The 14,266-nt window shown below is 48.2% G+C and overlaps 1 protein-coding gene across 1 annotated transcript in view; it reads right to left on the bottom strand.

Annotated features, from left to right (window-relative positions):
* The window catches only part of LOC137352734 (trypsin-3-like), a 40,231-nt gene extending 33,777 nt beyond the window's left edge, over positions 1-6,454 (bottom strand). The window contains exon 1 of the mRNA XM_068018490.1: positions 6,396-6,454. Coding sequence (XP_067874591.1) covers positions 6,396-6,435 — 40 coding nt within the window. The 5' untranslated portion in view covers positions 6,436-6,454. The remainder of the gene's footprint in view (positions 1-6,395) is intronic.
* Between the last annotated feature and the right edge of the window lie 7,812 nt (positions 6,455-14,266).

Genomic DNA, 14,266 nt, shown 5'->3' with positions numbered 1-14,266 from the left:
TTACAGAGGGATCTGGGCCTGTTGAGAAGGAATGTTACAGAGGGATCCGGGTCTGTTGAGAAGGAATATTACAGAGGGATCAGGGCCTGTTGAGCAGGAATGTTACAGAGGGATCCGGGTCTGTTGAGAAGGAATGTTACAGAGGGATCCGGGCCTGTTGAGAAGGAATGTTACAGAGGGATCCGGGTTTGTTGAGAAGGAATGTTACAGAGGGATCAGGGCCTGTTGAGAAGGAATGTTACAGAGGGATCCCAGCCTGTTGAGCAGGAATGTTACAGAGGGATCAGGGCCTGTTGAGAAGGAATGTTACAGAGGGATCCCAGCCTGTTGAGAAGGAATGTTACAGAGGGATCAGGGTCTGTTGAGAAGGAATGTTACAGAGGGATCTGGGTCTGTTGAGAAGGAATGTTACAGAGGGATCCGGGCCTGTTGAGAAGGAATGTTACAGAGGGATCAGGGCCTGTTGAGAAGGAATGTTACAGAGGGATCCGGGCCTGTTGAGAAGGAATGTTACAGAGGGATCAGGGCCTGTTGAGCAGGAATGTTACAGAGGGATCCGGGCCTGTTGAGAAGGAATGTTACAGAGGGATCAGGGCCTGTTGAGCAGGAATGTTACAGAGGGATCTGGGTTTGTTGAGAAGGAATGTTACAGAGGGATCCGGGCCTGTTGAGCAGGAATGTTACAGAGGGATCAGGGCCTGTTGAGAAGGAATGTTACAGAGAGATCCGGGTTTGTTGAGAAGGAATGTTACAGAGGGATCAGGGCCTGTTGAGCAGGAATGTTACAGAGGGATCCGGGTCTGTTGAGAAAGAATGTTACAGAGGGATCTGGGTTTGTTGAGAAGGAATGTTACAGAGGGATTAGGGCCTGTTGAGCAGGAATGTTACAGAGGGATCAGGGCCTGTTGAGAAGGAATGTTACAGAGAGATCCGGGTTTGTTGAGAAGGAAAGTTACAGAGGGATCAGGGCCTGTTGAGAAGGAATGTTACAGAGAGATCCGGGTCTGTTGAGAAGGAATGTTACAGAGGGATCCCGGCCTGTTGAGAAGGAATGTTACAGAGGGATCCTGGCCTGTTGAGAAGGAATGTTACAGAGAGATCAGGGCCTGTTGAGAAGGAATGTTACAGTGAGATCCGAGTCTGTTGAGAAGGAATGTTGCAGAGGGATCAGGGCCTGTTGAGAAGGAATGTTACAGAGAGATCTGGGTCTGTTGAGAACGAATGTTACAGAGAGATCCGGGTTTGTTGAGAAGGAATGTTACAGAGAGATCAGGGCCCGTTGAGAAGGAATGTTACAGGGAGATCCGGGTCTGTTGAGAAGGAATGTTACAGAGGGATCAGGGCCTGTTGAGAAGGAATGTTACAGAGAGATCCGGGTCTGTTGAGAAGGAATGTTACAGAGAGATCCAGGTCTGTTGAGAAGGAATGTTACAGAGGGATCAGGGTCTGTTGAGACGGAATGTTACAGAGAGATCCGGGTCTTTTGGAAGGAATGTTACAGAGGGATCCGGGCCTGTTGAGAAGGAATGTTACAGAGGGATCAGGGCCTGTTGAGCAGGAATGTTACAGAGGGATCAGGCCCTGTTGAGAAGGAATGTTACAGAGAGATCCGGGTTTGTTGAGAAGGAATGTTACAGAGGGATCAGGGCCTGTTGAGCAGGAATGTTACAGAGGGATCCCAGCCTGTTGAGAAGGAATGTTACAGAGAGATCCGGGTCTGTTGAGAAGGAATGTTACAGAGGGATTAGGGCCTGTTGAGCAGGAATGTTACAGAGGGATCTGGGTTTGTTGAGAAGGAATGTTACAGAGGGATTAGGGCCTGTTGAGCAGGAATGTTACAGAGGGATCAGGGCCTGTTGAGAAGGAATGTTACAGAGAGATCCGGGTTTGTTGGGAAGGAAAGTTACAGAGGGATCAGGGCCTGTTGAGAAGGAATGTTACAGGGAGATCCAGGTCTGTTGAGAAGGAATATTACAGAGAGATCCGGGTCTGTTGAGAAGGAATGTTACAGAGGGATCAGGGCCTGTTGAGAAGGAATGTTACAGGGAGATCCAGGTCTGTTGAGAAGGAATATTACAGAGGGATCAGGGCCTGTTGAGAAGGAATGTTACAGAGGGATCCGGGTCTGTTGAGAAGGAATGTTACAGAGAGATCAGGGCCTGTTGAGAAGGAATGTTACAGAGAGATCCTGGTCTGTTGAGAAGGAATGTTACAGAGAGATCAGGGCCTGTTGAGAAGGAATGTTACAGAGAGATCAGGGCCTGTTGAGAAGGAATGTTACAGAGAGATCCTGGTCTGTTGAGAAGGAATGTTACAGAGGGATCTGGGCCTGTTGAGAAGGAATGTTACAGAGGGATCCGGGTCTGTTGAGAAGGAATATTACAGAGGGATCAGGGCCTGTTGAGCAGGAATGTTACAGAGGGATCCGGGTCTGTTGAGAAGGAATGTTACAGAGGGATCCGGGCCTGTTGAGAAGGAATGTTACAGAGGGATCCGGGTTTGTTGAGAAGGAATGTTACAGAGGGATCAGGGCCTGTTGAGAAGGAATGTTACAGAGGGATCCCAGCCTGTTGAGCAGGAATGTTACAGAGGGATCAGGGCCTGTTGAGAAGGAATGTTACAGAGGGATCCCAGCCTGTTGAGAAGGAATGTTACAGAGGGATCAGGGTCTGTTGAGAAGGAATGTTACAGAGGGATCTGGGTCTGTTGAGAAGGAATGTTACAGAGGGATCCGGGCCTGTTGAGAAGGAATGTTACAGAGGGATCAGGGCCTGTTGAGAAGGAATGTTACAGAGGGATCCGGGCCTGTTGAGAAGGAATGTTACAGAGGGATCAGGGCCTGTTGAGCAGGAATGTTACAGAGGGATCCGGGCCTGTTGAGAAGGAATGTTACAGAGGGATCAGGGCCTGTTGAGCAGGAATGTTACAGAGGGATCTGGGTTTGTTGAGAAGGAATGTTACAGAGGGATCCGGGCCTGTTGAGCAGGAATGTTACAGAGGGATCAGGGCCTGTTGAGAAGGAATGTTACAGAGAGATCCGGGTTTGTTGAGAAGGAATGTTACAGAGGGATCAGGGCCTGTTGAGCAGGAATGTTACAGAGGGATCCGGGTCTGTTGAGAAAGAATGTTACAGAGGGATCTGGGTTTGTTGAGAAGGAATGTTACAGAGGGATTAGGGCCTGTTGAGCAGGAATGTTACAGAGGGATCAGGGCCTGTTGAGAAGGAATGTTACAGAGAGATCCGGGTTTGTTGAGAAGGAAAGTTACAGAGGGATCAGGGCCTGTTGAGAAGGAATGTTACAGAGAGATCCGGGTCTGTTGAGAAGGAATGTTACAGAGAGATCCGGGTCTGTTGAGAAGGAATGTTACAGAGAGATCAGGGCCTGTTGAGAAGGAATGTTACAGAGAGATCTGGGCCTGTTGAGAAGGAATGTTACAGAGGGATCCGGGTCTGTTGAGATGGAATGTTACAGAGGGATCCGGGCCTGTTGAGAAGGAATGTTACAGAGGGATCCGGGTCTGTTGAGATGGAATGTTACAGAGGGATCCGGGTCTGTTGAGATGGAATGTTACAGAGGGATCCGGGCCTGTTGAGAAGGAATGTTACAGAGGGATCCGGGTTTGTTGAGAAGGAATGTTACAGAGGGATCAGGGCCTGTTGAGAAGGAATGTTACAGAGGGATCAGGGCCTGTTGAGAAGGAATGTTACAGAGGGATCAGGGCCTGTTGAGAAGGAATGTTACAGAGGGATCCGGGTCTGTTGAGAAGGAATGTTACAGAAGGATCTGGGTCTGTGGAGCAGGAATGTTACAGAGGGATCAGGGCCTGTTGAGAAGGAATGTTACAGAGGGATCAGGGTCTATTGAGAAGGAATGTTACAGAGGGATCTGGGTGTGTTGAGAAGGAATGTTACAGAGGGATCCGGGCCTGTTGAGAAGGAATGTTACAGAGGGATCCGGGCCTGTTGAGAAGGAATGTTACAGAGAGATCAGGGCCTGTAGAGAAGGAATGTTACAGAGGGATCCCTGCCTGTTGAGCAGGAATGTTACAGAGGGATCCGGGGCTGTTGAGAAGGAATGTTACAGAGGGATCCGGGCCTGTTGAGAAGGAATGTTACAGAGGGATCCGGGTCTGTTGTGAAGGAATGTTACAGACGGATCCGGGCCTGTTGAGAAGGAATGTTACAGAGGGATCTGGGCCTGTTGAGCAGGAATGTTACAGAGGGATCCGGGCCTGTTGAGAAGGAATGTTACAGAGGGATCAGGGCCTGTTGAGAAGGAATGTTACAGAGGGATCTGGGTCTGTTGAGAAGGAATGTTACAGAGGGATCAGGGCCTGTTGAGAAGGAATGTTACAGAGGGATCCGGGCCTGTTGAGAAGGAATGTTACAGAGGGATCCCAGCCTGTTGAGCAGGAATGTTACAGAGGGATCAGGGCCTGTTGAGAAGGAATGTTACAGAGGGATCAGGGCCTGTTGAGAAGGAATGTTACAGAGGGATCCCGGCCTGTTGAGAAGGAATGTTACAGAGGGATCCCAGCCTGTTGAGCAGGAATGTTACAGAGGGATCCCAGCCTTTTGAGCAGGAATGTTACAGAGGGATCCGGGCCTGTTGAGAAGGAATGTTACAGAGGGATCCGGGCCTGTTGAGAAGGAATGTTACAGAGGGATCCGGGCCTGTTGAGAAGGAAAAGTTACAGAGGGATCAGGGCCTGTTGAGAAGGAATGTTACAGAGGGATCCCAGCTTGTTGAGAAGGAATGTTACAGAGGGATCCGGGCCTGTAGAGAAGGAATGTTACAGAGGGATCCCGGCCTGTTGAGAAGGAATGTTACAGAGGGATCCGGGGCTGTTGAGAAGGAATGTTACAGAGGGATCCGGGCCTGTTGAGAAGGAATGTTACAGAGGGATCCGGGTCTGTTGTGAAGGAATGTTACAGACGGATCCGGGCCTGTTGAGAAGGAATGTTACAGAGGGATCTGGGCCTGTTGAGAAGGAATGTTACAGAGGGATCCCAGCCTGTTGAGCAGGAATGTAACAGAGGGATCCGGGCCTGTTGAGCAGGAATGTTACAGAGGGATCTGGGCCAGTTGAGAAGGAAAGTTACAGAGGGATCCCGGCCTGTTGAGAAGGAATGTTACAGAGGGATCCGGGCCTGTTGAGCAGGAATGTTACAGAGGGATCCGGGCCTGTTGAGAAGGAATGTTACAGAGGGATCTGGGCCTGTTGAGAAGGAATGTTACAGGGGGATCCCAGCCTGTTGAGCAGGAATGTTACAGAGGGATCCGGGCCTGTTGAGCAGGAATGTTACAGAGGGATCTGGGCCAGTTGAGAAGGAAAGTTACAGAGGGATCCGGGCCTGTTGAGAAGGAATGTTACAGAGGGATCCGGGCCTGTTGAGCAGGAATGTTACAGATGGATCCAGGCCTGTTGAGCAGGAATGTTACAGAGGGATCCGGGTCTGTTGAGCAGGAATGTTACAGAGGGATCAGGGCCTGTTGAGCAGGAATGTTACAGAGGGATCCGGGCCTGTTGAGCAGGAATGTTACAGAGGGATCCGGGCCTGTTGAGCAGGAATGTTACAGAGGGATCCGGGTCTGTTGAGCAGGAATGTTACGGAGGGATCTGGGCCTGTTGAGCAGGAATGTTACAGAGGGATCCCGGCCTGTTGAGCAGGAATGTTACAGAGGGTTCTGGGTCTGTTTTCTCACATTTAGCGATAACAACATAAACCTGTTGGCACATGTTTACCAGGGGATCATGTCCACCACATGTGTCTCTCACCCCATGGCATCATGCCGGATTGATGGTTTTATTCCTATCTTGCCCATTGTCTTGTCTATCAGTCTTCCATAGCTAGCTGGCACTGTGCCATTGCAGACACATCGTGCAGTGGCACAGTAGGTTTGGCTCTCCCTCTCGTATCTGAACTCCAAGGTTGGAGGCTCGAAATCCACTCCCGAAGCTCAAACTTGCAATCGGAGCTGATTCACCGCCTCAGTACTGAGGCAGTGCTGCACCGTCGAGAGTCTCACAGTTTGGGAGTGAAGAAACTTTGCCTTATGGTATGGGGGAGCGTGAGTGGGCCAGCTGGGCGTGGGGGGGGGGGGGGTGCGGGGGTGGAATTTACAGCTGAGGAGGGATGAGAGAGCAATGTTAGGAAGGGCAGTGATAAGAGGGGCGTATAAGAGAGGGAGAGACAGGAAGTATCACATTGAAGAGAGAGAGAGAAGGAGACTGTGGATAGAGGAATGATAAAGTGTCAGACAATGACTGAGTTCTCCCAGATTGTGCGAGAGAGGTTTGAGAAATCTCCTCAATCTGGGAGCGGGGTTGGAAAGAGAGTTATTAAGAAAAGTAAGAGTTGACTATCATAGCACAATAACATAGCATACTACCTGCAACCCCCAAAAGCAGAACCAGTAGAAATAGTTTCATTTCTATCTCCTTCCTTAAGCACAACAGCTCACGTTATAAACCTGTCACATTTCGACCTTATATAATACTGTGAGCTTCCTAAATATAGCCACGTTTAACTGGGCCAATCAGATAAACGACCCCAACTCAGACTAGGGAACAGAGCCACTCGTGAGCGTGACACCAGCTCCATTGCTCACGGAATTGGCCAAACATTAGACGCTGAGTTTGTGGGAACGTTACACCTCAGCCCCTCCCTGTGAGAGACACAAATGAACCAGGGCTTGTCCTGTGATCTCCATCGATTAACCTTTCGATTTGTGTGAGACACACACAGGTGTAAATTGGAGCTCCGCTCAGTGCTCTCTGTTTGACTCCTGTTGCTAGGTGTCCTTGTGGGCATCACTAATCAGTCCCCTTATCGAAGGTGAAAGTGGGAAATGTGGAGATCACCCAGAAGTTGCAGGAGTGATACCAGCCTTAACTCCTTCAGGTCAATAAGAAAGAAAGAAGGAAGTCGGTTTTATATAGTGCTTTTCACAACTTCGGGACGTCTCAAATTACCTTCCCCCGCTTGCTGCCTATTTGCGACATCGTAAACACAGCAGGAAAATTTCCCTACTCGCTGAGTGTTAACAACATAATAAAAACAGCGGGATGATTTCCCCACTCGCTGCGTGTTAACAACATTGTAAACACGGTGGGAAGATTTCCCCACTCGCTGAGTGTTAACAACATTGTAAACACGGTGGGAAGATTTCCCCACTCGCTGAGTGTTAACAACATTGTAAACACGTTGGGAAGATTTCCCCCACTCACTGAGTGTTAACAACATTGTAAACACGGTGGGAAGATTTCCCCCACTCGCTGAGTGTTAACAACATTGTAAACACGGTGGGAAGATTTCCCCACTCGCTGAGTGTTAACAACATTGTAAACACAGTGGGAAGATTTCCCCACTCGCTGAGTGTTAACAACATTGTAAACACAGTGGGAAGATTTCCCCACTCGCTGAGTGTTAACAACATTGTAAACAGGGTGGGAAGATTTCCCCACTCGCTGTGTGTTAACAACATTGTAAACAGGGTGGGAAGATTTCCCCACTCGCTGAGTGTTAACAACATTGTAAACATGACGGGAGGATGTCAGAACAGCAGCAGATGTAAATTAATAGGCCATTTGTAATCATTGGTGCGATTCCTGTGAAGCGAACACTGTTATCGGCCAAACACAGTCTTTGATACGAGAGTCGCATTAATCACTTTCGGCCAAGGTCAGGTGCAAACATTAGCAGAGTGTTAACTGTGGAAAGTTTCCCACGAAACCTGTTGACCTGGTGAATGGCACAGGAACACGTGGACTGTACACAGACAGCTCACGCTTTCTCACAGAATTGTGACCTTGTGGATTCTGAAAAAGTTGTTTCCTGGAAAACTTGCAGATTTGAAAGGTGCTGGCTGTATATTCATTGAATTACAACACAGAACCACACGCTGCGTAAAAAAAAAACCTTTTCCTCATTTGCCATTGCCTTTAAATCGATGCTTCCCTCGTTCTTGATCCTCCCACTATGGGGAACAGTTTCTCCCAGCTACTCTTTCCAGACCTCTCATGATTTTTGAACACCTCGATCAAATCACCTCTCAACCTTCTCCAAGGAAAACAGCCCCAACTTCCCCAATCTATCCAGTAACTAAAGTTCCTCAACCCTGGAACCATTCTCATGAATCTTTTCCGCACTCTCTCGAAAGCCTTCACATCTTTCCTGAAGTGCGGAGCCCAGAATTGGACACAGTTCTCCAGTTGGGACTGAACCAGTGTTTTATAAAGGTTTATCATAACTTCCTTGCTTTTGTACTCTCTGCCCATTTCACCAGTCTCTCCTCCTGAATCCTGTCACTATCTTCCTCACACTCTCCCCTGGTAAGGACACTCCCACCCACTTTACCGAAACCCAGAGAGCATGGCCAAGAGTTGGCAGGACAAAAAGTCAGCAACCCGCTCGCAGGTGGGCAGTTATTGTTGGGGTGTATGAGGATGGCTTAGAGTTACAGTGAAGCCGCTGCCTGGATACCGGATTAGCAAGAGACCCCTGCACTCTGACCCATTGGCAACTGCTAACATTACACAGGAATACAGGGCTTTCTGGAGAGAAAATAGACAAACATTCAAGACCCACTGCAGGATCCAGGCTGGCACACCCAGTGTCAGTACTGAGGGAGTGCTGCACTGTCAGAGGACCAGTACTGAGGGAGTGCTACACTGTCGGAGGATCAGTACTGAGGGAGTGCTACACTGTCGGAGGATCAGTACTGAGGGACTGCTGCATTGTCAGAGGGTCAGTACTGAGGGAGTGCTGCACTGTCGGAGGATCAGTACTGAGGGAGTACTGCACTGTCGGAGGGTCAGCACTGAGGGAGTGCTGCACTGTTGGAGGAATCTGACAAAATATCAGTAGAATCAGAGAGTGGAGGCAATGGATGGGATAAACATTGAGAGGGGGGGTGGTACTAAAAAGGTTGGCTATGTTTAGGGCAGATAAGTCACCTGGTTCAGATGGCTTGAATCCCAGGTTGCTAAAGGAAGTGGGATTGGAGATAGTGAAGGGCCTGCCACAATCTTCCAATCTTCCCTAGATATGGGGGAGCTTTTAGAGGATGGGAAAGTGGCAAATGCGACACTTATTTCTGAAAGGGTGTAAGGACAGTCCTAGTAACTACAGGCCAGTTAGTTTAACACGAGTGGTGGGTAAGGTTTTAGAAACTATAATCAGGGAAAATATCACTTCGAGAGGTTTGAGTTAATTAAGGAGAGTCGGCACAGATTTGTAAAAGGCAGATCGTGCTTGACTAATCTAATAAAAATTTTTGATGAAGTAACAGCGAAGGTTGATGAAGGGAATGCAGTGGATGTTGTTTATATTGATTTTAAGAAAGTGATAAAGAAACACACTAAACGCTGGTTCACAAATTGAGACACATGGAGTAGAAGGGCCAGTGTCCAATTGGATAAAAATTGACTTATTGATAGAAAAAAGTGAATTATATTAAATAGTTGTTTTTCAGACTGGAGGATGGCAGACAGTGATGTTTCCCAATGGTCAGTGCTGGGACCACTGCTTTTTTACTATATATAAATGACTTGGATCTTGGAATATAGAGGAGAATCTCAAAATTTGCCCCTTAACATTCAATGGCATTACCATCGTTGAATCCCCCACTATCAATATCCTAGGGGCTACCATTGACCAGAAACTGAACTGGAGTAGTCATATAAATACCGTGGCTACAAGAGCAGGTCACAGACTGGGAATCCTGCGGCGAGTAACTCACCTCCTGACTCCCCAAAGCCTGTCCACCATCTACAAGGCACAAGTCAGGAGTGTGATGGAATACTCTCCACTTGCCTGGATGGGTGCAGCTCCAACAATACTCAAGAAGCTCGACACCATCCAGGACAAAGCAGCCCACTTGATTGGCACCCCATCCACAAACATTCACTCCCTCCACCACCGACGCACAGTGGCAGCAGTGTGTACCATCTACAAGATGCACTGCGGCAACGCACCAAGGCACCTTAGACAGCACCTTCCAAACCCGCGATCTCTACCAACTAGAAGGACAAGGGCAGCAGATGCATGGGAACACCACCACCTGCAAGTTCCCCTCCAAGTAACACACCACCCTGACTTGGAACTATATCACCGTTCCTTCACTGTCGCTGGGTCAAAATCCTGGAACTCCCTTCCTAACAGCACTGTGGGTGTACCTACCTCACATGGACTGCAGCGGTTCAAGAAGACAGCTCACCACCACCTTCTCAAGGGCAGTTAGGGATGGGCAATAAATGCTGGCCTGGCCAGCAATGCCCATGAATGAATTTTTAAAAATTGCCGAAGACACCAAACGTGGAGATGTGGCAAACAGTGAGGATGATGTGAACGGCCTGCAACAGGACATAGATAGGCTAGAGGAGTGGGCAGAGAGGTGGCAGATGGAGTTTAATACTGACAAATGTGAGGTGATGCATTTTGACAGAAGGAATGGAGAAAGGCAATATGTACTTAATGGCACAGTTCCAAAGAGTGAGCAGGAACAGAGGGAGCTGGGGGTGCATGTTCATCGATCTTTGAAGGTGGCAGGAGATATCGAGAGAGTGGTTAGTAAAGCGTATGGGATCTTGGGCTTTATAAATAGAGGCATTGAGTACAAAAGCAGGGAGGTTATGCTGAACCGTTATAAAGCTCTGGTTAGGCCCCCAACTGGAGTATTGTGTCCAGTTCTGGTCACCACACGTCAGGAAGGATGTGAGGGTCCTTGAGAGGGTGCAGAGGAGATTTACCAGTGTGGTTCCGGGGGATGGGGGATTTTAGTTACAAGGTTAGATTGGAAAAGCTGGGGTTGTTCTCCTTAGAATAAATAAGATTGAGGGGAGATTTAATAGAAGGTTACAAGATTTTGACAGGCTTAGATGAGTTAGACAAGGAAAACCTGTTCCCATTAACAAATCATACAAGGACTAGGGGACAGAGATTTAAAGCTTTGCGTAGAAAATACAGGGCAGAACTGGTTTACACAGTGAGTGGTAATGACTTGGAACCCGCTGCCTACGAGGGTGATGGAAGCAGAGAGGATGAACGTTTTCAAGAGGAAATTGGCTGGGCACTTGAAGGAAATAAACCCTGCAGGGCTACGGGGATAGAGTGGGGCAGTGGGTACTCACTGGACTTCTCCACAGAGAGCGGGAACGATCTCGATGGGCCGAGTGGCCTCCTTCTAGTGCCGTAAATGAGGCTTCGACTCTGTGACGCTGCTGTTTGTGGGATCTTGCTGTGCCAGGATTGGCAGCCGTGCTTCCTACATCGCAGCAGTCACTGGACTTCCAAAAGTACTTCATTGGCTATGAAGCATTTTGGGACATACTGGGGTGGGGGAAGTTGCTATAACAATGCAAGTTCGTCGGCCAGGCCAACATTTATTGCCCATCCCTAATTACCTTTGAGAAGCTGGTGGGGGTGCTACCTCAGCCATTTCAGAGTCAACCACATTGCTGTGGGTCTGGAGTCACATGTCGGCCAGACCGGCTAAGGGTGGCAGATTTCCTTCCCTGAAGGGTGTTAACAAACCAGATGTGTTTTTACAAAAACAGCACAATTACTAAGACTAGCTTTCAATTCTAGATTTATCTGAACAATTGAGTTTAGGCTCTGGTGGGATTTGAACTCATGCCTTCAGACCGTTAGGGTAAATCTGTGGACTAGTAATCCAGTAACCTCACCACTATGCTACCATCCCTAACTGTCTTAGTAGTCTCCAATTGATTGAGCTCAGCGAATTGGAGGAGGAAACACTGCTCGCCATCTGATCAGGGGAGTGGGTGGCGTAGTGGTAATTTCCCTTGACTAGTAATCCAGAGGCTAATGCCCTGGGGATACGGGGTTCAAATCCCACCCTGACAACTGGTGGAATTTAAATTCAAATCATAAAAATCTGTAGTCTCAGTAATGGTGCCATGAAACGATCATCGATTGTTATAAAAACCCATCTGGTTCACTTAATGCCCTTTCGGGAAATCTGCCATGCTGACCTGGTCAGGCCGACATGTGGCTCCAGACTCACAGCAATGTGGGTTGACTCTTAATTGCCCTCACTCAGTTCAACGGGCAACTGGGAATGGGCAGCAAATTGCAGAGGTGCTCACACCCCATGAAAGATTTACAAAATAAAAAACAGGGGTGAATAACTTGTCGATGTGACGGAGGTATCAGGAACATTGGGAGACTTAGTGCTGTGCCGAAAAAAAGGGTACAAAACACGTTGGAAAATTCTCTGTTCAGTCTTTACCCATTACGTTCTTGACACTGGTTATTCTACTTATAATCATCAGATTATTAATTCCTACTCACAGGAATTGATAACAATTACAATCTGCATTAATATAGTGCGTTTAACACAGTAAAAAGTCCCAAGATGCTTTCTTAGGAATGTTAGCGAATAGAATTGGACCCCAAGCCACATGAGGACGTTTTAGGACAGGCGACTAAAAGCTGGCTATGTTGGTGCACGCTGAGTTAAAAAACAACTTACTGTAACATCACGGGAAATCTGGAATCTGATTGCTTGGTTAGTAAACGCTCCTATTGCCTGTAAATAGCTTTAAAAAAAAGTCAGAGAACAAAATGTTCTTTCTTTAAACTCTCAAATAGCGACTGTGTAAGTGGTAAGGTTGGTACTAGTAAGGTTTCAGTTAGTGTAATTTATTAATAATTATTAATTAATTAGAATAGTAACATTCGTGCCACACAAGTGCCAGGCAATGACCATTTCCAACAAGAGAGAATCTAACCATCTCCCCTTAACATTCAAAGGCATTACCATCACTGAATCTCCCACTATCAACATCCTAGGGGTTACCATTGACCAGAAAGTGAACTGGAGTAGCCATATAAATACCGTGGCTACAAGAGCAGGTCAGAGGCTGGGAATCCTGCAGTGAGTAACTCACCTCCTGACTCCCCAAAGCCTGTCCACCATCTACAAGACACAAGTCAGGAGTGTGATGGAATACTCTCCACATGCCTGGATGGGTGCAGCTCCAACAACACTCAAGAAGCTCGACACCATCCAGGACAAAGCAGCCCGCTTGATTGGCACCCCATCTACAAACATTCACTCCCTCCACCACCGACGCACAGTGGCAGCAGTGTGTACCATCTACAAGATGCACTGCAGCAATGCACCAAGGCTCCTTCGACAGCACCTTCCAAACCCGCGATGTCTACCAACTAGAAGGACAAGGGCAGCAGATGCATGGGAACACCACCACCTGCAAGTTCCCCTCCAAGTCACACACCATCCTGATTTGGAACTATATCACCGTTCCTTCACTGTCGCTGGGTCAAAATCCTGGAACTCCCTTCCTAACAGCACTGTGGGTGTACCTACCCCACATGGACTGCAGCGGTTCAAGAAGGCAGCTCACCACCACCTTCTCAAGGGGCAATTAGGCATGGGCAATAAATGCTGGCCTGGCCAGTGACGCCCACGTCCCATGAATGAATTTTTAAAAAGTGCTGTTTGGATAGAGAGTAAGGCTGGGAGTTGTGTGTGAGCGACTTCACTGACTGGGGGAAAGGGGTGCTCTTTGCAGTCTTTCTTTTCTGCTTTTTCGGCTGATTGGCAAGTAACTGGTTAGTAACTGGGTGGCTCAGCTGTGCGGGGAGGGAGGAGAAAGGACAAGAGAGCAATAGTAATAGGGGATTCTATAGTTAGGGGAACAGATAGGCATTTCTGTGGTCGCAGACGTGATTCCAGGTTGGTATGTTGCCTCCCTGGTGCAAGGGTCATGGACATCATCGAGCGGCTACAGGGCATTCCGGAGGGCGAGGGTGCACAGCCAGAGGTCGTGGTCCACATTGGTACCAATGATATAGGAAGAAAGAGGGATGAGGTCCTGCAGGCTGAGTTTAGGGAGTTAGGGACGAGATTAGCAAGCAGGATCTCAAAGGTCATAATCTCCGGATTACTCCCAAGGCCACGTGCTAGTGAGTATAGGAATAGGAGAATACACCAGATGAATGCGTGGCTGGAGAGATGGTGCAGGAGGAAGGGCTTCAGATTTCTGGGGCATTGGGGAAGGTGGGACCTGTACAAGCCGGACGGTCTATACCTGAACAGGACTGGGGCAAACAGCCTTGCAGGAAAGTTTGCTAGTGCTGTTGGGGATGGTTTAAATTAGTTTGGCAGGGGGATGGGAACCTGAGCGCAGTCTCAGACAGGACAATTTCAGGGCAGGGAATGGGAGGCAGAACATTAGCTAGTGATTCTGAAAGACAGAAGAAGCAAAGGTTAAA

Source organism: Heterodontus francisci, chromosome 39 (assembly GCF_036365525.1).
Source record: "Heterodontus francisci isolate sHetFra1 chromosome 39, sHetFra1.hap1, whole genome shotgun sequence".
Lineage (NCBI taxonomy): Eukaryota > Metazoa > Chordata > Chondrichthyes > Heterodontiformes > Heterodontidae > Heterodontus > Heterodontus francisci.
Note: the sequence above shows the minus strand (reverse complement) of the source record. Positions and strands in the feature narration are given on the sequence as shown.